The sequence below is a fragment of the Patella vulgata genome, chromosome 6, assembly GCF_932274485.2.
Source record: "Patella vulgata chromosome 6, xgPatVulg1.2, whole genome shotgun sequence".
In the NCBI taxonomy this organism is placed as follows: domain Eukaryota; kingdom Metazoa; phylum Mollusca; class Gastropoda; family Patellidae; genus Patella; species Patella vulgata.
The window spans coordinates 65,977,772-66,003,265 of record NC_065884.2 but is presented as its reverse complement, the minus strand read 5'-3'; the positions used below and the strand labels follow the sequence as shown (position 1 = coordinate 66,003,265).

Genomic DNA, 25,494 nt, shown 5'->3' with positions numbered 1-25,494 from the left:
GAGTTGTTATGCATGTTGAATCTCATGCATCGTTTGATTTAATTTATTTTGAAGGCTCTCAACCATTAGTATCATCCTTACCAAAAGAAGATTTAGCAACTGAAGAGAGAATTGCCCATATTTTAAATGAGGCAAATCAAGCTATGCATATAAAGAAATCGATAGAACAGGTTCGTTAAGATAATTCTATATTTTTACAGGGTGATTAAGATGGTGGCTCTTTAATTCCATTCCTTTAAAGGGGGGCTGAAGTGGCTCAGTGAGTAGGATGCTGGTTCTCTAACCAGGAGGTCTCGGGTTCGCTAGCGGTGTTGGTCGACATAGTTCATCTAGTCGTAGGGGGTTGGATGGCTGTACCATAAGGCCTGTCATTGAGTTAACTGGCATGGTTTCGAATCCCTGGTTGTACGTGACAAGTAGTAGGATTGCCTAGTCAAACTCGTGGGTTTTCTCGGAGTCCTCCGATTTCCTCCCTCTGCTAAAGACCCCTACGGCAAACACATTTTTGAAATATAATTAAACCATATGTTATTCCCGAAATGATCTAGTCTGTGTGGAGTGGACATTAAACCCCATTTCTCTCTCTCTCTTTTATCTAGTCGTCGGATGTGACGAAAAACTGAGGTCCTGTGTACACATTGGCACGCATGTAAAAGATCCTTTGAAAGTTCGAATTCAAAATGTCAGTAGGTCGTTTCACCTCCATCCGGGGAAAAATTTCCCTCAAAGCACATCATATGGCATATGCCTGTTTTCATTAGCCCCGTGGGTGCAGAAAAGTAGGACGTTAAACCTCATTTCATTTCTTCAGTCTGAAATGTGACCAAAACAAGTCAATGATTATGTAGAGTTAAGAAAAATAAAATTCTTTAAAATGTCAAATCTCACAACAACTAAATGAATTGCCTTGTGTTTTTCAGCAACAAGTTGCCAATGCTGTGGTATCTAGCATTTATCAGCAGGAGCTGTCTCGAATGGTTGGCGGGAACCAATCACATCACAGTTCATCTACAACACCAGTGTCTAGTGTCTCCTCCAAGGTCCACTCAACCACTCACAAAATATCTGGAGATCGGCTCTCCCGCCATTCTGTCAGTTCTCAGGAAAGCGAGGCGTCCGCGGAAGAAATGGTCAGTCGCATTTATCGACAGGAGTTGGAAAAGTTGGCCAAAGCTGCTGAAAGTGCAGGAAATATTGCGGCAAGCTCCATGTATCAACAAGAACTAGCCCGTCTGGCCCACACGTACAGCCAAATAAAACTACAGTCGAACGGTTATGATGGCCACAATATCTTCGATACGAAAATGGAATGGAATGTGAAATCGGAGCCGCCAGATAGCACGTCTGACGACATGTGTAATAATAATGGTCCAATAGACCTTAGTAAACATGGCTCCTGCTCCTCGCCACCGTCACCTAACGGAGAGTTGACCGACTCCCGTCATTCTGGAAGTGCCTTTAATCTTGTCCGACCTCGTTTGAACGGACACGATTCTTCTGAGAACTCTCGACAACCATACTCCTCCGAATCTTTATCTCCTTTGCAAAGGATGCAAAATATTGCCAATTCTTTGACCTCCCGACCTCAACTTGGAATGCCACCTTCGAAACCACTACGAGCAGTGCTCCCGCCGATAACGCAGGAAGAATTTGATAATTATTCAAACGTAAATACCGACGATCTGGTCAAAAAGGTGAAAGAAACACTGAGTCAATACTCCATAAGCCAAAGACTATTTGGAGAAACTGTACTGGGATTGTCACAAGGGAGCGTCAGTGATCTATTGGCCCGACCCAAGCCGTGGCACATGCTTACGCAGAAAGGGAGAGAGCCATTCATTAGAATGCAGTTGTTTTTAGAAGATGCCGAGGCCATCCCCAAACTGGTGGCTTCCCAGTATCGAATCCCTCCAGACAAGTTAGTACGTAGCCAAAGTAGATCGGCAGATGAACAACCCACAGGTACGTATTCATGCTTCTTGATTTTTTTTTTTTAATTTCGTTTATTTTTTCTTATTTTTTTTTCGATTGGGGTAAGTACTGTGATAGAATATGATTAAGGACATATTTTTTTTTTTTTTTTGAAATCTTGATAATGATTTAAACGAACAGAGTGATAGTGTCTGATACTGACTGTTTAGTTATTTATTACGAATGTAACCTTAGATGCTTGAACATGGCCATGCATTCAGCACAATTTTTTGGGCAAAGGTGGTGCACACACTTTTCTTCTGTTATGTTGTTTTTTTTTGTTTTTTTTTTATATTGCAATGCAACGATACCTTTTTCTCAATAGACATTTTTTTGCACTCTGTATTTTTAGTAGAAATTTGTTATTTATTTTTTAACTTTTTTTTTTTTTTGTAATTCCCAGCACTTCTCTAGATAATGTTCACCTATATTTTTTTATAGAGAACTTAGTTAGGTATCCTATAGTTTTGGTTGTTAGTAAAATCTCAGAATCTGTTGTTAAAGAAAAAAAGAAATCATGAAATTCTGTTTGAGCAGATTATAGAAAACTATATGTACTGGGCTATATTTGGTGGATTGGCGCAATGAGTAAGGTGCTGGCTCGCTAACGAGGTCCCATGTTTAATCCCGGTTTTGGCATAGAAATTTCCCTTTGTCAGTGTTGCAGGATGAAGGGCCCCGACAAGAACAGCATCTAGTATTGTAGAGCTGCAGTGGCTAAGTGGGTAAGACGCTGGCTCACTAGCCTGGAGGTCGCGGGTTTGCTCCCAAAATTGGCCGAGAAAGTTCATCAGGATTTTCTGGCATGGTTGCCCTTGTCAGTGGTGCACAACTGAGGGCCTGACAAGGACAGCTGTCCAGTCGTTCGGGTGGGACAATAAACAGAGGTCCATATTGGCTTGCACATATAAGATCCCTTGGCAGTTGGAATTCGATATAAGAGCAGGTTGTAGCGCCGTTGTCCAGGCAAATTACCCTCATAGCACAATGTATGGCATATGCCATCTTCATTAGCCCAGTTGGAGCAGAACAGTAGGACTTAAATTTTGCCTGGGTGATAATCTTCAAATATGTTCTGTACATACAGAAAAATAATTGTGGCCTATCCAATTTTACGAAATTGTTCTGTAAATGTGTGTTTTGTGAAAAATTAGAGGGGTTGGTTGGCCGAATGGTTAGCGCATGCACGTTGTATCATAAGGTCCTCCATTGAGTCAACTGGCGTGGTTTCGATTCTCTGGTTTTCTCCCACTGCTACGCGGAATTATTGAAATAAAATTCAACCATATGTTACTCCCGAAATGACCTAGTTTGTGTTGAGTTGATGTTAAACCCCATTCCTCTCTCCCCCCACCCCCTTCTTTAAAAAAATTGAGTTATTGTAATTTTCTTTCATTTTACCGACAGATTCTGCGTTTAATGTTTTATTTCCCCCTTTGCTCTTTTCTCTCTAGCTCTTTTTTTCCCTATTTTATTTTCTGTAGAAATTCCTTCAAGTGACAACAAGTCTTCTAAACCTTTACCACTGGTACCTACGCTACCCCCAGCCGTAGCTCCACCCACTACAGATGTCCTCATGCAGGAACATCGAAATTGGGGGGCAACTACATTTCCCTCCTCCATGCTGGAGGTCATTGCGATGACCTCTGAGATCGACACACTCGATTTAACAAGTAGAGTCAAAGATGTTCTTCAGTTTCATAATCTCGGCCAGAAACTGTTTGGTGAAGCTGTTTTAGGGCTATCCCAGGGTTCTGTTAGTGAACTACTCTCTAAACCAAAACCTTGGCACATGTTAAGCATCAAGGGGAGAGAACCCTTCATTAAAATGCACTTGTGGCTGAGCGATCCTCAGAATATAGATAGATTAAAACATTACCAAAGTCAAATCAAAGGTAGGTCCACTCATCACATGCAAGTGGTGCCTGTCTAATCCGCCTGCTAACATTTCGGCATGTTGTTATTTTTAACCTTCTTATCGCCATCAAAACAAATTTATTACCAAAAACGGTGTTTGGGCATGTCATTGTTATAAAAAAGACAAATTAACAATTCTGCTTCGGTGCTAATCTAATTAACCTATCCCTGACGTCGATCAGTATGATGTAAAAACATGACGTCACCCAATCAAATCATGTCGTCATCAGCATCGCTTTTTCAAAGTGATGCTATTTTCTCCGACAGTCTAAAAATTCTCTGAATGGTCAAATTTGAATTTCGGGTTTTCTGATCAAAATATATCTGAACATGAGTACGATATCATTCTGCCAGATATGAAAATCTTTTTTGAGCAGCATTTAGAAATTGACACACGAATAAACACAAAAACATAATATGAAACATGATAACTATTTTAATTAAAGCGACGTTTCGTTGAGGGGTTCTCTCAACGTTATCAAAACAAATGTCGCTTCAATTAAAATAGTATTTGTGTTCCATGTTGCGTTGTTCCGTTTATTAGTTGTGAACTTTTTGTAAAAATTGCTGTTATCAATGAAAGAGGCGTAGTCACGTTGTTATCAAGGAGACGCGGCTATCGTAACTCTGGGGATAGGTTTATTATCAATCCACATAAACTTATAAACATTTTATAAATCAAAGTATTAATTGGCTTGGCTCTCTAACAACCGCTTTATGCATGACTCCAGACATACATTTGGCAACAAATGCAAAATGAAAATATTAATAATAATTATTCATATCCAAATTATAGAAAATCTACTCATATCCTCATGAAAAAAATCTACTTGACTCAAATCCCCATAAAAATATCTACTCAAATCCCCATGGAAAAAAATCTACTCAAATTTTCATGAAAAAAAATCTACTCATATTTTCATGAAAAAAAATCTACTCAAATCCTCATTAAAAAGTCAGTTCGAATCCTCATGAAAATCTACTCAACTCTTTATAATGATCCTTGGGCTCAGAGCCACATCTGTAGAAGATATCCTAAAACAGTAACACATAAAGGACAGCCTGATTTTTTTCCAAGTCATTAAAAGTTTTCCACATTTTTGCATGAAGAAGCTGAAATCAGATCGCGGTTCATATAGATGGGGGAGGGGACTACATTTTTCTTATCAAAACTTCATAGATGGGTGACATCCTTGGTTTCCCCAGTGGTCGAATTCCGTTCTACTCCACTATACCTTGGGTTAATGCATAGGGTATTCATGTATTCAAATCATCTACTCTAGCCTTTACTAACCAGTCTTACTAAGACTCTTTAGCCTCATTGTTTACGTTCACAATATGAGAGTTACTTCCCTTTGCCAAGTTCCTGGATTTATGGATTGATTGATAAAAATAGCACAATCGTCAAGGGCAGATTACTTGAATATGTGAATACCCTATGGATTAACCCAGGGTTTAGTGGAGTAGAATGGAATGAGACCACTGGGGATGAGGTTGGTGACTGAACAACCAAACATAGTATATATACATATATATCCAATTAATTAATCCCAAACATATTAACCTTGTTAGTTACCTTTAGCACAAATTAACAAATCCCAGGTCAAAGTTCAAACTAATCAATCAATGTCTACTAATTTATGTATGTTGAGAAATGGAAGGGACGGTTGGAATATGGATATCGGTGATTGGAAAAACCTGCAGTAAACGGAGTTGATGTGATGGCCTCTTAACAATCTCTTTTTATTCAAAGGAACTCATTGAGAATTACTGAGAAACATCAAGCATTATAGTGGGGAATACTGTGATTTGTAAACTCTTTGTCTAGCATAAATAAAAGTGAAGCTTCATGTGTCTTAATTTTGGTCTCTTAAAGTACTAATGAAAGTAACCTAAAATATGATAATTACCTTGATGTTACGTATACGTAGTAGCTTAGCTTCATATATACAATAATTACCATGATCTTACATTTATCAAAATGAAAGTAGCTTCATATACATTAAATACCATGATCTTAAATTTATCAAAATGAAAGTAGCTTCATATACAAAAAGTTCCATGATCTTAAATTTATCAAAATGAAAGTAGCTTCATATGCATTAAGTACCATGATCTTAAATTTATCAAAATGAAAGTAACTTCATATACAAAAAGGTTCCATGATCTTACATTTATCAAAATGAAAGTAGCTTCATATACAAAAAGTTCCATGATCTTACATTTATCAAAATGAAAGTAGCTTAAGATAAAATAAGGATTACCATGATCTTACATTTATCAAAAATGAAAGTAACTTCATATACAAAAAGTACAAAAATGTTACATTTATCAAAATGAAAGTAGCCTAAAATACGATAATTAAAATATAAATGTTTTCAGGAAGTATGTTCTGATACAATTCATCAAATTGGAAAGATTTGCTTTAGCAGTAATTTCTTTGGTTCTCCATGTTCCTCTGATTGGCTCTACTCGCTTCGCACAGCTTTGCACGGCTTATATTAAAATGGTGGTTGGGCTATTTATTGATGTACTGTTATAAATATATTGATATATTTTATATAATGTATTTTTATATCGTTCAGGCCAGACCAATTTTATCTTTAGTTCTTCGGGCTTCCCCGTCTTCATTAGCTCAGTCGGAGCAGAACAGTAAGATGTTAAACCCAATTTCATTTCATGAGTTGTCACTCAACTCAAATGAAAAATGTTTCCGTTTAAATTTCAAAACTTAAAATAAAATTTTTGAGGGGAGCAACCGGATGAAATAGGGTGGGAATCATTTAAAAGGGCTTCCCAAAGAACAAAAATTAAACTTGGTATGGCCTTGTTATGCTGAAAAGTTTTTAAAATGTTAAAAATATGAAGACCCTATTTCACAAAGACTATAAGTTGTATGTACAGGTACTTCTGGTGTGTAATCTCTACATAGATATTTAAATATCCTGTGTGAAATAGGGCCGAGGACAAGTGCCTGATCATAATAGTTAGTTATGATGGACTTGTCTCAGTTTCCCACGTGGCAAACATCCCTATATAAAGGTCATTAGACCGTTCTCGCAGTCCATCTATTTTAAGGTCCATGCTTAGACTAGTGTCTGACCAGGAATCAAATGGTTCCTCGGAGGTACCAAAATTACTTCATTACCCTAATAATACAATCTAATTAAAACACAGATCCTATTTCATTTCATTTTTATAGTTCAAAATTTCGTTTTACTTGTCTTTACTACACTAAGATCTGGAAGAGTTGTTATCATTGACGTGTTCTAGATGATGTGAGGGATTAGCCAATGAAGCGGTCTGTTCCGGCGAGTACTCAGCCTTTTAATGCACAGAACTGTGGGTAAACCACTAGAAACGTCAACGCGATTGATTAATCAATGTCTGACATCATAGGGTCAAAAGCCGCTAGTTTGACCTCTGACGTGAACTCCCACTACAACTGGTCAGATCTTCATGTAATATAAGCCATCGAAAGTATAAAAAAACGAAACGAAATATAGATCTGTATTTTAATCAGATTGCCTAATAATAACAAAAATAGATTCTCATTTAAATCTCAATTTAATTTTTAGTAAGCTCGACTACACTATACGAAGAGCTATGTATTTCCTTATCAATTGTTTGTTCTGTGTGATATCTGGGTTAAAGCATTGTGATTGGTTAAAGAAACCATCTACCCCGAGTCATCACTCCATTTCATTCTGTTTGTCTTTTTGAGATTTGGACGCTGAGCAAATTCTCAATAATTTTATATTTTTATGTCAGCCCTGTCTCAGTTGTCATAAAATTTTATGTTTAGTATTCAGTTTAAGGTTTTTATTGCCTTATTGAACCAAGTAGGTTATCAAATGACAGCTTTACCACATGGATGGTCAAATCCGTTAATCTATGTCGATGAAATTATCACTGATTGTTTCTTTCTATTTATTTTCAGCTCACCGAAGGAGAAAAGGCAGCTTAGATGATCGGTATTTTGAATCTCCATCACAGCCAAAGAGACCCAGGGTATTTTTTAACGAAGATCAAAAGGATGTGCTACGATTAGCTTATACCCAGGACCCTTACCCTAACCAGAGTACCATCGAGGCGTTAGCAACGGACCTGGGAGTCGGGGTAAAAACTGTCATAAACTGGTTTCATAATCACAGAATGCGCGCTAAGCAACAGCATCACGCGGGTGGTACGAATGCTACGCAGCAAAATGGGAATGCAGATGCCATTAAAAGTGAACCTCATGATGAAAGCTCCAATCAGAGTGAAGGTTCTAGCTTATCAGGAGAAAACGCTCGGCATTTAAGTGGAGGAAGTAATAGCAGCAGAGGTTTCGGTCGAAAGGAAACCCAGCAATGGATGTTCCCACAGTTTGAACCTGTTAAACACAGCAGACATAAACACTCGTCGGGAGAGGATGAAGATGGCGGCTCGGAAAACGATGATATAAACATGCATTCATATAACGACGATGATGGAGGTTCCGACATCGACGCAGAAGCTGAGGACGAGATCGATGGAGACAAGCCAAAATGCTTTTGGGAAAATCACGAATCAAACACGGATTATAAATCTAATCCGACCCCGCAATCTGCAAGTGTGAATAAAAGAAAGCGATCAAACCCGCAAAGGGTTTTTGAGGGAACTCAATTGGATAAAACTGAAACGCGAGTCCCGAAAGGCAATGGTGCTATAAAAGATTCAAAAGAAGCAGACGGGAAAAATCTGTCGGACGACGCAAATAATGATGTCGAGGAAAACGACGATAATGACGGAGAAAGTGACTCTGAACTATTATGTGAGCGTGTGAAAAAAATTGAGAAACTTCAGAAAGGAGTCGAAGGTGTGTCGGAAATATGGGACGATGTCGATCGCGGTGCAAACATAAACAAACTCGAAAAAAACATCGAAAATGATTCCAGTGAAGATTGGGAATTTTGAAACTTGTTACCTCATGGTAGCGTAGCTTACAGATAATATCACTTTTTAAACTTTGTTACCAAAAATATATGGTAAAAAAAACAAATCTATTTTTGTACTTTTCACGATACTTTTAATTGACTATTTTTATTCTTTTACTCTTCAAATGTTTACGAAGATTTACTCTGACACATTTATTGTATCATATTTTACAAGTGCTTTAGTCCAGTTGTCATGTTCAATGCTCGTCGTGTTAAAACAACTTATTACAGATTTTAATTGAAACTTTTTTCCTTTTATTTTTTTTTTTTTCTCTCTCAAACTTTGACTATCTGCAGATAATACATTTTATGAAACAGAATCTTTATAGGTGACTTTTCTACTAAGGAGGCTAAACACAACTGAAGGACTTCAGAAATATAAAATCTGGCATTATCATTACATAACAAAATTGTTCTCTAGGTAGGAACAACACGACTCGACACCAGAGAAATTCTTGCGTTACAGCATGAATGTAATGCTAATGTTGTTGTTGCATTGCTCATCAGCTTTGGATGGAAATTGTAAAGAAGCATAACTTCTTTTGCTTTTTAATGTTACAACACAATTTATATGGAAAGTAATCACTGGTTTGTACAACGATATCACTTCGGTGGAAGCAGACATTAAATACACTTATTACCACGATTAACACAAGGTACAATTTTATGGATACACAATTACTCACTTTAATACTAAGCGACGTAATTGTGTATCCATAAAATTGTACCTTGTATTAATATGTTCAATTACTAAATGCCAATCAAAGAAGATATTACCACGATGTTTTGACAAGTTAATGTTCCCTTATTGTTATCAAGCGCAAAAGATTTGTGCTTGAATACAATAAAAGAACACTTGTCGAAACGTCGCGATATATGTGTAACTTCTAGTGATCTAATTCTGGCCTCTATTAAAACCGACGAGCACAATTTTGAAACAGCATCCCACATACCAATGATTTATTTCCATATAAATTGTGTTGTGTTTTTTTATTGTGCTCAATTGTTAAATGCCACTCAAGGATTATGTCCCTTGGAGTCGTCTGGTTGTGGTTATCTTTTTTATCGGGCTCTAAAGCCGCTGGTCGTGATTGAAAGGATTTTGAATCCCTTGAAAACTATATCTCGAAAATTGAATCTCAAAAATGTATTATTCAAAAACAGTTCATTTCTGGTCAGATGGGATGAACTAAAAATTTCATAACATTGGGTACTCTCAGTAGTCGATATAGATAAGCCAAAGGCGGAAGATAATCTGTCATTAATATTTTGGTTTTGTTTTCTTAATTAAAACTGTTAATTAATCAATTTAAGACGTGAGTACAAACCATGAAAGAAATAGATACTGTCTAAAATATTCACGATCGTGATCAGCGACTTTAAGCTTTACACTTCGTTGATCTGTTAAAATCAATAACTACTTCATTGATCTGTTAAAATCAATAACTACTTCATTGATCTGTTATAATCAATAACTACTTCATTGATCTGTTAAAATCAATAACTACTTCATGATATCTTATCGACTGGCTTACACTAATTATATATATATACAAATTTTATGTTATGTCATATAATCTAATGCAATATAGATATATATATAAATATAATACCACATATAAACTTTAATATCTATATAATATATAGACAACTGCCAAAATAAACTGGATTTGTATCGATCAAAGTGCCATCGTCATCTTCGCCTTAGGGGTGAATGAAACTAGCTTTAATTTTTATGACTCACTAATATCCATTCACAGACTTGACTTTAGGTTGTAAGAATTCGTGTAGCATGAATTTTAAAAAACCTAACTAACGGTAATTGAATTTGAAAAAAAAAAGTTTCATGAAATGTATGTCTGCTATTTTTTTTTTGATTATTAAAAGTTGTGTTGTTGAACTGATACGATGAAAATACATTGAAACGAAAAACTGTTAAATGTTGTGAACCACTGCCTCTTCTTTCAAAATCTATGCACTATTTTTTGTCTCATAGACAATGACGATTTACTGTCTATTTATCTGCGAGAAACTGATAATAGCAGATTATTTTTATTTCTAGGTGAGAAATTTCCCTCGGCCTTAAAGGATAAATTACTGTGTAATAATCTCAGTATGGCCGAGGTGTCGCATTTAACTCTTGTGCTGTGAATTTTACAGATTTTATTTCGTTTCATTTTTTGTATTGTACGTGACAAGGAGTGGGAGCGCCTGTCCAACCTCGTGGGTTTTCTCCGGGTCCTCTGTTTTCCTCCCACTGCTAAAGACCCCTATGGGCAAGCGAATTATTGAAATAAGAATTAAACCATATGTTATTCCTGAAATGACCTAGTTTGTGTCTAGTGGACGTTAAAGCCTATTTTTCTCTCTCTCTTTCATTTTTTGTAGTTCAAAATTTTGTTTTACTTTTCTGTACTACACTAGGATCTGGATTAGCCAATGAAACGGTCTGTTATGGACAGTTTTGGCGTGAGATGAACGGAACTGTGGGTAACCCACTAGAAACGACAACACTGATTGATTAATCAATGTCTGATGTCATAGGTCGCTTGTATGACACCTGACAGGACGTTCCACTACAACCTGTCAGATCTTCATGTAGTGTAGGCCATCGAAAGTAGAAACGAAACGACATATAGATCTGTAATCAGATTGATACAAAGTTATTGGGGAGGTTGGATGGCTGAATGGTTAGCGTGTGCGCGCTGTATCATAAAGTCTGTCATTGAGTCGACTGGTGTGGTTTCGAATCCCCGGTTGTACGTGACAAGGAGTAGGGTCGCCTGTCCAACCTCGCGGGTTTTCTCCGGGTCCTCCGGTTTCCTCTAACTGCTAAAGACTCCTATGCGCAAGCGAATTATTGAAATAAAATTAAATCATATGTTAGTCCCGAAATGACCTAGTTTGTGTCGAGTGGACGTTAAACCCCATTTCTCTCTCTCTCTCTCACAAAGTTATTGATGAATAATTCTTGTCATTAGATTAAATTTGAATTCTTTTTTGTCTGATCATTCAATCCACATCTGTATGATGTATGTATTTCGATGAAAGAATGGCCGAAATCCATCCCACTTCCTATTGGCCCTGCTCAACTATTTAATGGGTCCAGCCCATGCTCTACCCCATTTGTTTTATCACAAAAAGAAACATCTTACCTAGTGCTCAGTCTATGAATTGCCATGGTAACAGTTTGTCACTAGGATGAATAAACAATAATCTGCTATTATTTCTCATTTCTCACTGCACAAAATGTATGAATTGCATCTTCCAATGATATATTATGCACTAGTCATTATGATACAGATCGTTCTAATGGTGGTAGACTTTATAAAACTTAGTTATTACCGATAATTTTCATTGTTTGACTCTTTTAATTCCAAATTTTTGAGAATTGTGCAATAGAAATTTTCTAGGTTTAAATATAAAACAAATGATATATACCTAACAATCAAAGTTGATTTTGTTCAATTCGACCGGGGCTTTCATTTCATGCGTGTTTACAGGCCATGACTGACTGGCTGTCAATTTGACCAGATGGAAAAATTCCATTAAATTAGAATTTCAAAGAATTTGATTTCAAAACAAAATAAATGCATTTAAATTTTTAGTTTTTTTAAATTTGAAACATATTTTTTGAATTGGAATATTCTTTAGAAAAAATATTGTTCTTATCTGAAGTAAACAAAACTAGGCAAAAATTGACCAACTGATCGAAGCTTGAAGTGGAAGCCCAGAGTTGATACATAGCTAGGTTATTTTAATAAACAAACGAACGAACGACTTGAAAAAGATAATCGTGCAATACAATCAAATCAAAATACTATGGTTAAAACTAAAAAGAGACAAAAGATTATTTTTACAGAGTCTTGATATGGGAATTAATTTAGTTAATTACATTGCAATGTTTTAATTGTTATTTTTTGTTGTTAAAAGAAATTGATATTAATTTTCTGTTGAATTACTATTCTTACTTTTAACTTTGAGAAAATATTCTGCAATATTTTAGGGTGCAATATCGGCAATGGTCTTGATAGTGTTCAACAATTTTTGTTTAGTTATTATTTTTTTTTTTGTAGTGTTAAATTGTTTTTCCTTGCCATAGAATTCATGCATAAACTGAAAATAAATTTGGTAAATTTGCCAACTTTATAGAATTTAGAAATTCCGTGCCATCCTAATTTCTAAGATTAATCATTTCTGGGAAATTTTATTATTCTTTCTCGCTTATTAAAAATTATTACTTTTTTTCGCTTCATAACATTATTAAATTCAAAGCTTTAAAAAAATTCTGTTATTAATTCAGATTATAGAAATACTTGTTTACGTCGATGTTAATAATTTTAATATTTCTGTTATTTTTTTTTTTTTTTTTTTTTTTTTTTTTTAGAAAAAATTAGTGCTTTTATTGTTGGTTTAATATAAATAAATGCTACTTTAGAGAGAACTATGCCAAAGAATTATTGATCGAAGACCTTTTTCTTTTTGTTTAGGGTTTTCTTTTATTTATCCGTTTTCTTTATCAAAGACTTTTGAAACCAAACAAAAATAACAAAGATCTCAGAAATGTTCATTCGTAATTTAAAAGCTTTATTCCGTAAAATAAATCTCATGAAGAATATTTTTGGACCAGGAAGTCGGCGCCAACTGCTATTCATCTTGCTGTTCTTGGGGACTGGGTGACGTTCTTTTAAAAAATCCTAATTTATACCTCCGTCAGTTCATGTATTTTTGTTCCTTGAATGATTGCACATTGATTGACAGACTATGATTTTTGATAGGGCGTCACAAATCCAAGATGGCTGCAATGAGGTCACATTCATTTCCTGGTCCATAGTACAATAGTATTTGTTTTTTTAAATAATGTTCTATCACATCGGACAGTTGATTTACAAATTATCCTTATAAAAAACAAATTCACTTACAGATCTGAATATCTTATTAATCTCGCTTAATCTCGATTTATCTCTGTTTATTATTTATTTTTAGCGCTTAATGTATTTAAATAACTCGTTAGCAACTTACCAATTTAATTTTTTTGATAGTTACTGGTTAATCTTATCTAATATCAAGTCTTTTTAATCTTGGCTACTCTGCACAGATCTTGATAATCTCGACTATTCTGTGTAGTATACATTTATAATTAATTTTTGTTTGTCAAGTTACATCTGGTTAATCTTGACTATATTTAGTGTTATTATATGAAATCAAGTTGAGTCTTGATAATCTTCCTATCTTGCCTTATAAAATCTTTTATGGATATTGTTATTTTGTTTGTGTATAGTTCTTGTATAGATATGGGTTAAGTCATGATGTAGAACAATTATCCAGTAATTCATCCAATGCAAATTTGAAAAGCTCTTTTCCAAAATAGAGTAAATTCGATCCAGATTTTAAAGAAAAATTCTGTTTTCTTTGATTAAATGAATCCAAATTTGATAAGGTCTTTTCCAAAATAGCGTATATTTGATTCATATTTTAAGGAAAACATTTATTTTCTGCGATAATGTGAAAGATAGCTGATTTGAAGACTATAATTCATTTGAACGTTATCAAATAACTGTTGTTTCTTTTATCAAAGATAAAATAAAGGAATTGTTTTAAAATGGTTTCGAAAAAATATGATAAGTCTGAATGGTGTTTATACGTTTCTGGAAAAGAACTGTTCTTTTTTGTCATTTTGTGTCGGGATCAATTTTGGCAAGAGATATTTCCTGAACTTTGCTTGTGTAACAAACCTCAAAACTTACTTTTATTGTATGGCAATCGTCGTCATGGTAATAGTTGACATTTACTGATTATGGACCCAAAACTTGCTACATGTATATTTTTGGAACAATTTTCATAGTAATGACCCAAAACATAAAGTTATTGTTTATTAAGTTGTCATGGCAGCCAACCTTATTGCTGCATACACAATGATGTGAACAAAAAAGAATCCACTATATTGCCATGGCCATTTATTAACGACTTGACAAAATTATATTGTGCCCTATTTGAATACTTACTTCACTTTATATTGCCATGGCAATTTATTAAAGACTTACAAAAAATGATATCGTGCCCTAAATTGAATACTTACGTGACTTAGCCCATTATTTTGACATATTTTATAAATATATATTATTGATAAATAAAAAAAAAACGCTTAACATGTACCAAATCCTCTCACTACCAAAGATATTTTTCTCGTATTATTCGTCATAATCATTTAATATTAACTAAAATCTTCTAACTACTATCATGGTTTTATCTCTTGTATTCTCCTTTTGTAATTAATATTATAAATGTAGCCTTAATTAATTTTTTTTTTTAGTTTTATTATTATCATTATTATCATTATTATTATTATTATTATTATATGTATTACCCGTATTAGAGATTATTAATTATGCGAAACTGTAGACGAATAGTTTGTAAATAATGTGCATGCAAAACTGAAATTATATCAATTTTAATAAAAAAACGTGTAATTTTTTTTTTTTTTTTTTAAGAAGTAAAACAGAATGATGATGGAATTTGATAATTTTTTTTACTTTCTGATTTTTGCTGATACTTATTATAGTGCATGTTTGTGTTAATTGTATAATGTTATATTTTATATTCAACGTCTCTTTTAAAGAGTTCGAAACCACGATATTAATGGCATGTATAGGATTGTTAGTTTATGTAGTTATCTCCCCTTTCCCCCCATTTTTTTTTCTTCGTTGTTACGCATAAAATTTTAAGAAATGCCTTTCTCTATATACAATACACTACATGTTGTATAGTAAGGCAAACGGGGTATTCATATATATACTCAATTTTTGTTTGTTAAAACAAACCTTTTGTGCCCAAAAGCCAAATGAAAATAATCGTTAATTAATTAATTAATCGTAAAGTAAAATATATCCAATACAATGGTTCAAGGGTATATACGACTCCTATTATTTTAAACAAACAATTGTAAGCTCTAATAGAAAAGATTTAATCCATTTAACTTACACCATTATAAATTCAATTGTTAATTGTGCAATTAATTAACCAAAAATCTGAGGTATTGTCGTCTTGGTTAATTAGACATTATATTTTATCGTTATTAACGACTCCGTGGTAAAGTGAGTGGTATAGACACATGAATAAAACATGAAATATGAATTTATCTGCAAAGTTTCTGTGCATACAGTCGAATTTTATTTTTTTAAGTGAAAGCCCTGTTCTTGAGATATAGAAAGTCTCAATCGATAAGAGAGAAAAATATTATATGAAGATACATGTAGAGAAATTTATAAAATTTAACTAGAATTGTGTTTTGAAATATGGAAAATCATGTAACTGACAAAAAACATGCACAGAAACGCAAACATGGAAATAAGGCCTATTAGATTTTTATCCTCCGTTTAGGGTATAATCGCCATTTGTGGATAGTTCGTCATTTGAATGAACGCTTCATGACCGGAACCAGTCGCTCATAACAGCAATTTGTCAAAGCTCGCTGGAAACCACACAGGGTTATTTTAGATGGAGTCATACTCGTTAAAATATATATGTTAATCAATGAATGACAGTACCTCTTTAATTTTAAAGTTGTTTTTTTTTTCTTTTTTATTGAACAATATTTCTCATTCTTACATTGTAATTGTTTGTTGTTCTCATAAAAATTGATTACATTATAAACTGATTACATTATAAACTGATTACATTTATAAACGTACGTCTCTAGTCTTCATTCACTGTTAAAAGTGCATTTATATACTTTTCATAGGTGCTTCAAAATTATGTTAAAAATAAAACATATATGCAAGAATATCAACCACGCTTTGTTTGTTTTTATTGATGGTACACCGATGGATTTGTTGGTATTTTTGGTCCATGAAATCAGCTAGGCAATAGTTTCCATGACAGTGTCGCAAATGCTGTTACAGTATTGGTTCTTTGAATTGGGTTCTTGACTACAACACTGTACATTTCAAGTACAAAACTTCTTATAGTTAAAGACTCCGTAATTGCCTTGTGTTAAGGGAGCCATGGTCCTAGCTTGGCTTGGCACCCTGGGGTGCAACTCCCAACTAACTTACATGGCCGCTCTCCGGTCTTGACTAACTTTCTAATCCCTTTCTAGACAAAGGATGATCAGAGAGATTATGCAGCTGGCTGTATTGCATCATACCAGATTAAGCATTCAGTTCAGATTGCATCCAAGACAAAAGACCTTACGTAACGGGAGTCTAGCCTTTATGTGAGGTCAGTCGTGATAAATTATGGCAACAAATAAAAGTACTATAGAAAGATAGATGTCCCTGCTTATTGTCAGTGTAGCTTGTTCCATCAGAGACAATATATCAAGCACTTCTATCAATAGAGGGGTTGGGTGGCTGAAGGGTTAACACTTGCTCTCATAAGGTCTGTCATTGAGTCAAGTGGCGGGGTTTTGATTCCCTGCTTGAACGTGACAAGGAATTGGGTCACCTGTCCAACCTTGTGGGTTTTCTCTGGGTCCTCTGGTGCAAGCGAATTATTGAAATAAAAAAATTGAACCATGTGTTAGTCCCGAAATGATCAAGATTGTGTCGAGTGCATGTTAAACCCTATTTCTCTCCCTCTTATCAAATGTATTTCTGTGGACCTTAATTGAATTGAAATGGGGTTTAATGTCCAACTGTTTTGCTCCAACTGGGCTAATGAAGACGGATGTGGACGTTAAACATAAACATGAAAGGCCCTCTTAAAAACATAATTAAATTATTATTATGGGTTAAGAAACAGGGCCAGGGAAGGGTGTGTAGATAAAGCATTTGACTGCTATCTTGTTAGGTGGGGGTGGGGAGGGTGACAGCTGAAAAAGTTTTAAAACTACTGGTTTAACTTGTTCCTGGGATGAGCATGCAGTTAACAGGAAGTGTAGAAACAGACATAAAATAGGGTTTAACATCCAACTTTTCTGCATCCACTTGGCTAATGAAGACAGGTGCAAGAACATTCTCAAATATCGATTGTGTTGAGATTTAAATGATTCATTTACAAAGATGAATTGAAAATTTTGCAACTATTGACATTCACTATAGCCAGTGTAAATTCGCCTGATGGACCTCTTTTTTTATCCTATTAAGTTCAAGTTGGGATATTGTCTACCTCTTATATTTTGGTTTTGTTTTCTTAATTAAAAGAACAAATAATCAATTCAGGCCCCAATTTCACAAAGCATTCTCAGACTTCATTTAAGAATTTACTCAAAATTTTAACTAAAATATAGACCTTTATAAAACTTTTGTTGTTTTAATGTATCAAATACATCAGAAAGAAACTATACAAAGTTTTGTGATTATGGATCAAAGATATTTCTCATAAACTGTGATTGAAAATTGAGTAAATTCTTAACTTAAGTCTGAGAATATTTTGTGAACTTGGGGCTAGGTTTATTTTGGTGTGGATTTAGCCGAGAAAAACTAGTTATGCAAGGTAGTGTAATACATTTAGAAACTTAGCGTCTGTAGAATTAGAAATTCTGCTGAACATATCTTGTTGTCATTCACATAAATTTGAAAAAAATAAATAAATGTTAACTAATATTATAATTTGTATCAGATGACAGTAGCGTAGCTAGACATGGGGTTGCCTGTGGCGGTTCTTGAACTTGCCTTACCCCTTCCCACAGGCCACAATAAACATCAAACATAGTTTTGGCCAGTAAGCAAATTTTTTGTGGAAAGATAATTTCTGTCACGCATCTTGAATCCTACATGGAGCAGTTCTTGACATTGCAGTACCCTGGACACAATAAACGTTCGAACATACTTTCCGAGTCAGACAGTATGCAGATTTTTTTGTGGAAAAAATAGATTGTGTCAGTTGTCTTGAATCTTTCTACTTTTTTCTTAAATCCATTTCCCCCACCACCCCCTCACCAAATAAGTGCTGCCCGGGCAGACCACCTGCCCTAGCTATGCTACTGTACGACGACCCCGCTAACAAATATATTTATGATTTATAATAGAACGCCATGCTAAACTACAAGATGACTATAAAGATGCCGTCAGCACTGTACAGGAACAGAAATCTCTCATCACCCAGTTGGAGGAAGATCTCCGTAGTGTCAATGCTCTTTCATCCATGTTCCGCGGAGATGCAGAGGTAAGTTTTAGAATTATTCAGGACTTCTGTATATCCGTGATTGTCTCAGTGAGTAAGTCATCGGATTACTAACCTAGAGTCTGGCCGAGAAAGTTCCTCAATATTTTCCGGCCCGATTCCCCTTGTCAAGGAAAAGACTGAATGGTTAGCGTGTTGTATCATAAGGTCTGTCATTGAGTCAACTGGCGTGGTTTTGATTCCCCGGTTGTACATGACAAGTAGGGACGTCTGTCCAACCTTGTGGGGTTTTTCCAGGTCCTCAGGTTTCCTACCACTGCTAAAGACCTCTACGCTCAAGCGAATTATTGAAATAAAATTAAACCATATGTTAGTCCCAAAATGACCTAGTTTGTGTTGAGTGGACGTTAAACCCATCTCTCTCTCTCTCTCTCTCTCTCTCGCTCTCTCGCTCTCTCTCTATCTCCTTCCAATCATGTGGAAACATAATCTGGCAAGTAACATGTAGTCTGAATGTAATATTTTATATCATATTTTTAGGGTGAACCTGGAAACAAAGATACAGGAAGTGAACTCATGGCCGAAGTAGTCAAAGATTCTGTTGGTTTTGGTAAGTCTCCTTTAATTATAGCTTTTGGCTAATGAAAAGGTGTCTTGCATTCTTAACATACATTGATTAAAGTTTTCTTTTAATAAGTCTCTAAGCTAAATACATGTGTTTTTATGCACATGGGGTGGCTAGGTGATTGTGTGGCTGAATTGTTAAAAGCGTGCTCGTTAGATCAAAAGGTCTGTCATTGGTAGGGTTTCAATTCCTCACTTGAACATTACAAGGAGTATTGTCGCCTGTCAAACCTTATGGGTTTCCTCCGGGTCGTCTGTTTTCCTCCCACTGCTACGTGCAAGCGAATTATTGAAATGGCATATGTTAGTCCTGAAATGACCTAGTTTGTGTTGAGTGGACGTTAAACCCCAATTCTCTCTGTCACTTTAATGTACACTTCATAGTCTTTTGTAACTGGAAACCCAACTTGAGCATCAGACTGCAAAATATTCATTAAAAATCAAAGTATTGCCCTATAATTGTGGTAATTGTACAAGTTTCATTACATGTGGTTTGATGGTCGAGAGTGACATATTAAGTAATATATTCTCATGTTGTTTCAATATATTACGCAATGTGTTAAGCTCTAGATCATTAAACAACTTAAAATACAGACACTCGCACGTGCATTTCAATGAAATATGACACATGGGTCCAAAATTTCAACTAGTATAAATAATGTACGCTTGGCACATTGCCCAAAATATTATTTGAAATAATGGTACGGCAATTTCGACAACATCAGAGGATGATGTCACATCTGTATTTTAAAAATCATTATTGCCCAGTATTTGTCATAATTGTAATTTGTTGTAATTACAAATCCCAGTATTGCCCTGTAATTGTGCTAATTGTTGTAATTGCAAATCACAGTATTGCCCTGTATATACATGGTAAATTTGTTATAATTATAAAACCCAACATTTGTTTTTATTTGACTGTAGGTTTGATGGAATCTAATAAGAATGCTGTTGATTCTTTGTTACCGATTGTACAGAGTCAAAGAGAAAGATACAGAATACGTGCACAGGAATTAGAAGCAGTTAGTTATACTTTTATCTTTTAAAGGACAATATTGTTGTCAGTCATTATCACATATGTGATAGAACTGGTTCAACACATTCCAGATATAATTTTAACACAGAGATCATTGCTACGATAGATGCGTAATGCAGGTTTCAACAATCGGAAGTATTTTGTCTTGTCCCTGCATTGGCCAAGAAAGTTCATCAGGATTTTCCGACGTGCTTTCCCTGTGTCAATGGTGCAGGTCGGACGACAGCTGTCTAGTCGTTTGGATGGGATGAAAACTGAGGTCCTGCCTATACATTGGCATGCACGTAAAAGATCCCTTGCCAGTTGGAATTTGATATAAGAGTAGGCCATAGTGCTGCTGCCCGGGCAAAATTTCCCTCATAGCCCACTGTATGGCATATGCCTGTCTTCATTAACCCAGTCGGAGCAGAACAGTAGGACGTTAAGCCCTATTTCGTTTCATTTATTTTGTGTGCAGGTTTGTCTTATCGGCTTTGTTTTGTGTGTAGGGGGGGGGGTGGATGGTCGAATGGTTAGCATGTGCGTTCTATATCATAAGGTCTGTCGTTGAGTCAACTGGCGTGGTTTTGAAACCCCGCTTTTATGTGACAAGGAGTAGGGTCGCCTCTCCAACCTCGTGGGTTTTCTCCAGGACCTCCCTTTTCCTCCCACTGCTAAAGACCCCACGCGCAAGCGAATTATTGAAATAAAATTGAACCATGTGTTAGTCCCGAAATGACATAGTTTGTGTCGAGTGGACGTTAAACCCCATTTCTCTCTCTCTCTCTGTTTTGTGTGTAGTGCAGTCTACCTGCAGTTACTATTATCTTACACAAGATTGTAATGTTTATTATATTATACCCTCACTTGTTATTTTCCAGCAAACATTGAGTCAACAACAACAGATAACATTGACACAGAATGAAATGGACAAACTACGCTCAGACAACGTCAAACTTTATGAAAAAATACGATTTTTACAGAGTTATCCCACCAAGGTTTGTATTACCTTTTTTCTTGCTTACAAGAAGTAACATGGTTTTGATACGCTAGTTGTATGTGACAAGGAGTAGGGTTACCTGTCCAACCTCATGGGTTTTCTCTAGGTCCTCTGGTTTCCTGTTAAAGACCCCTACGCGCAAGCAAATTATTGAAATAAAAGTGAACCATATGTTAGTCCCGAAATGACTTAGTTTGTGTCAAGTGGACGTTAAACTCCATTTTCCGTCTCTTTCTTTCACTACAAACTTTTGGTAACAGGTCAAGATAATTTTTTCCAAAGAATAGGATAAATTTTAGCACTCTTAGAAGCTGGCCTTTAAATTCAAACTTTGACCAACTAGACAATCAAGCTATGTTTTGCCGAAGAATATGTTTATTTTTAGTACTTAAGTGAATTTTAAAAATAAAATGCATCATATATTAGTCCCAAAATTGTTCTAGTGTGTGTGTAGAGTGGACAATAAACCCTGTTTCTGCGTCCCATATCAGTAAACAGTTACGTTTATTTTTACAGACACCGAGAACAATGGAAGATGGAACTGAGAACCGTTACTCGTCACAGTATGAAGAAAGATTGGATCCCTTTTCAACTTTCAGTAGAAAGGTAAAATTAGTATCCATGATTAAAATTTCAAGATTTGTTTCAGTCCAGGAGCTAGCAAAGATTTATTTAACATCTTGAGTACAAAAAGTTTGAGGACTGGAAATAGTAGATATACAATCGGGACCCCTCTCAAAAACGCAACTCTTAAGCAATGTTTCTGGGGACAAGCCTAGGGGGTGCTGTTCGCATTACAGCCCAAAGTGGTTTTATTACAGGTCTTCGAGTACATTCCTGAACTCTATCAAAAGCTGCTCGTTTAACCTCTGACGCGACCTACCACTACAGATCTGCATGTAGTAGAAGTCATCGAAAGTATTAAAAAAACAAAACAAAAATATAGATCTGGGGCCTGTTTCACGAAATTTTAACTAAGATAAAATCCATATTTTAGTAATTTGATTAAATAATATTAGATTGCTTTTAGTGCTTAGCCAATCAAAATTGAAGTATCTACTAAAATTTGGATTTTATCTTTAGTTAAAATTTCGTGAAACAGGGCCCTGTATTTTAATCTCTCTCTCTCTCTCTCTCTCTCTCTCTCTCTCTCTCTCTATCTCTCTCTCTCATAGATTAGACTTATCTCATACATATAATAATTTTGTTATTACAGGAAAAACAGAGACGCTACATGAACTTAAAACCTTACGATAAAATCACACTCAGTATGGTAAGATAGGGATTTTTCAGAATTAGTTTTTAATCATATTTTTATCAGGGAGCCAAGGGAGGATTTTTGGCGTGGTTCCCCCCTGTCATTGACCCAGGATGTCAGGTCTGGCAAAGGACAACATATAGTTGTTTGGATGGTATGAAAATCCAAAAAACCAAGAAACATTGGTTTGCAGTTGGAATTCAATTAAAGAAAAGGCCGCTGTTCCTGCAAATATTTCCTTTACAACCCAAAGATCTCTGTTCCAGGATTATGGTCCCTGATTGTACGAAAAATCACATGTTTAGCTATTTCTCTGACCATCTCTTGCAAAATGTGGGCATATCTTGCATGGCAACCCCCTGTTTTATTGACAACCCCGTGTTTTATTGACAACCCCGTGTTTATTTGCAACCCCTTGTTTTATTGACTTAAGTTATGATTCAATACAATCTGAAGACTTATGACTTTTAATATTTAGGCTTGACAAATTAACGTGGCGCTAACGAGAATATGTCACTGGAAATTAGGCGCTTTACAAATTTTTCCAGGGCAGCGGCACTACGGCCTACTCTTATATCGAATTCCAACTGCCAAGGGATCTTTTACGTGCGCATCAATGTGTACATGGGACCTCAGTTTTCCGTACCAACCGAAAGACTAGACAGCTTTCCTTGTCTCAAACCCTCCACCCTGCACTGCGGACAAGGAGAAACCATGTTGGAAAATCCTGATGAACTTTCCTGGCCAATGCATTGATTGAACATGCGAACTCCAGGCTAGAGATCCAGCATCTTACACAATTACCCACGGTGGCCCAATGAAATGACATTGTGTATAGATAATGTATATACTATGTGTAGTACCTGTGACGTCACCAGCCAATCAACCAGATTAAGGTCGTAATTGAAAAATTGAAAAGTGTTTTGGCGTGTCGGATACTCAAACGTTAATAGCCGAATTAATTTTAATCAGATTGGCGTGAGCTTGCCGTAAAGTGGATATAGTAACTATTGGCTACACATACGTTAAAAAAATTTTGGCCATCTTATGTGGTCTTTAAGTACATGAAATGAAACTATATTTACTGTTGTAGAAATAATATTATTTGTTTGTATTTTACAGGGACAGTTTATTATGGGAAATAAAGTGGCTAGAACTGTGACATTCTTCTATACACTTTTACTACACTGTTTGGTCTTCTTGGTAAGTTTAGAAGGGAATAGTATCTAGTCCATCGAAAGGGATAAAAAGCGAGGTACCGTGTACACATTGGCGTGCACGTAAAAGAATCTTTGACACTTTGATATCAAAATAAAATATACTATATCAACACTGTCCAGGCACAATTTCCCTCAAAGCACACTGTATGGCGTATGCCCGTCTTCATTAGCCCAGTAGGTGCAGAACATTAGTATATAAAACCACATTTCATTTCATTTTTGGGCAAGTTAATGTAAATACACCTTCATATATCTGGGCCATAAATACCTATAGTAGATTGGGTGGGACTTGGGGCACAGATTTGGTAATGGGTCACCACCCGGATAGTGGAAAACGACAGGTTGCAAGAAAAGCAGCTAGGGATCTAGCAGAGCCCATGTGGAGTTTCAGAATGTAAATCCCCCCCCCCCCCCCAAAAAAAAATTAAAAATTTTAGTATCTGGACATCCCCATGTCTTTTCCTCCCCCCCCCCCCCACCTCGCAGTGTATACAGGACTATATATTACATCTGTATGATTAGCAGAGGAGATCACTGCATGGGAGATTGTGTCAATAAAACAGATCTTGTCAGTTTAGGAGATCATGATCTTGTCACCTTGGGAGATCTTTATCTTGGCAGCATGGGAGATCTTTATCTTGTATTCAAAAGAGAACTCAACTGTTTCAGCATAGAAGATTTTTAACTTTTTTGAGTTCAAAAGGTCTTGATCTTATTGATTACAATATTTCTCAGCACTTTATTTATATTGTATTTACAAACAGTAACAATTACAATATTTCTCTGCACTTGTTCATATTTGTTTATTTACAAACAGTAACAATTACAATATTTCTCAGCACCTTGTTCATGTTGACATTTACAAACAGTAACAATTACAATGTTTATCTGCATCTTGTTCATATTGTCATTTACAAACAGTAACAATTACAATATTCCTCTGCACATTGTTCATGATGACATTTACAAACAGTAACAATTACAATGTTTCTCTGCACCTTGTTCATATTGTTATTTACAAACAGTAACAATTACAATATTGTATTTTGTTTGTTAAAGGTGTTCATATTGTTATTTACAAACAGTAACAATTACAATATTGTATTTTTGTTTGTTAAAGGTGTTATATAAAGTGGCACATACCCAAGATTGTAAGAGAGATCTGGCTTCAGAATGTCACGACAAGTAAGTTTCTAACATTAAATATTCAGCTAAGATTAAATTGGAAAAATTATCCGTAATTGTTTTGTTCGTACAGTTAATTAAAGATGCATTATGTAAGAGCTAAATCTGCCTATTTTGGTTTCAAATCTTATATAAACTATTATTTAGACATTTATTCACACACAAGCCCAAATTCATTGCAATTCTGTAGAGCGGACCATTCTTGCTATAATAGTTCGAAAATAGATCATGCAATAATTTCAACCATCATACTGGTTGTTCGAAGCTAAGTCCGCTTCTCC

At 35.4% G+C, this 25,494-nt stretch overlaps 1 protein-coding gene across 4 annotated transcripts in view; it reads left to right on the top strand.

The window, feature by feature from the left end:
- LOC126824005 (protein CASP) overlaps positions 1–25,494 on the top strand; it is a 139,677-nt gene that overhangs the window by 111,321 nt on the left and 2,862 nt on the right. For 2 of the 4 annotated variants that reach the window (XR_007681437.1, XM_050553088.1), the window contains exons 13-20: positions 18,817–18,953; positions 19,452–19,521; positions 20,460–20,557; positions 21,432–21,548; positions 22,067–22,156; positions 22,767–22,823; positions 23,931–24,011; positions 25,149–25,213. Coding sequence is in view for 3 of the 4 variants with exons in the window: in XM_050553088.1 (XP_050409045.1) it covers positions 18,817–18,953; positions 19,452–19,521; positions 20,460–20,557; positions 21,432–21,548; positions 22,067–22,156; positions 22,767–22,823; positions 23,931–24,011; positions 25,149–25,213 (715 nt within the window). In the remaining variant the exon portion in view is untranslated. Of the gene's footprint in view, positions 1–54; positions 171–920; positions 1,963–3,455; positions 3,867–7,828; positions 9,040–18,816; positions 18,954–19,451; positions 19,522–20,459; positions 20,558–21,431; positions 21,549–22,066; positions 22,157–22,766; positions 22,824–23,930; positions 24,012–25,148; positions 25,214–25,494 lie in introns of those variants that run through there. The other 2 variants (XM_050553086.2, XM_050553087.2) reach the window with 2 other exon arrangements.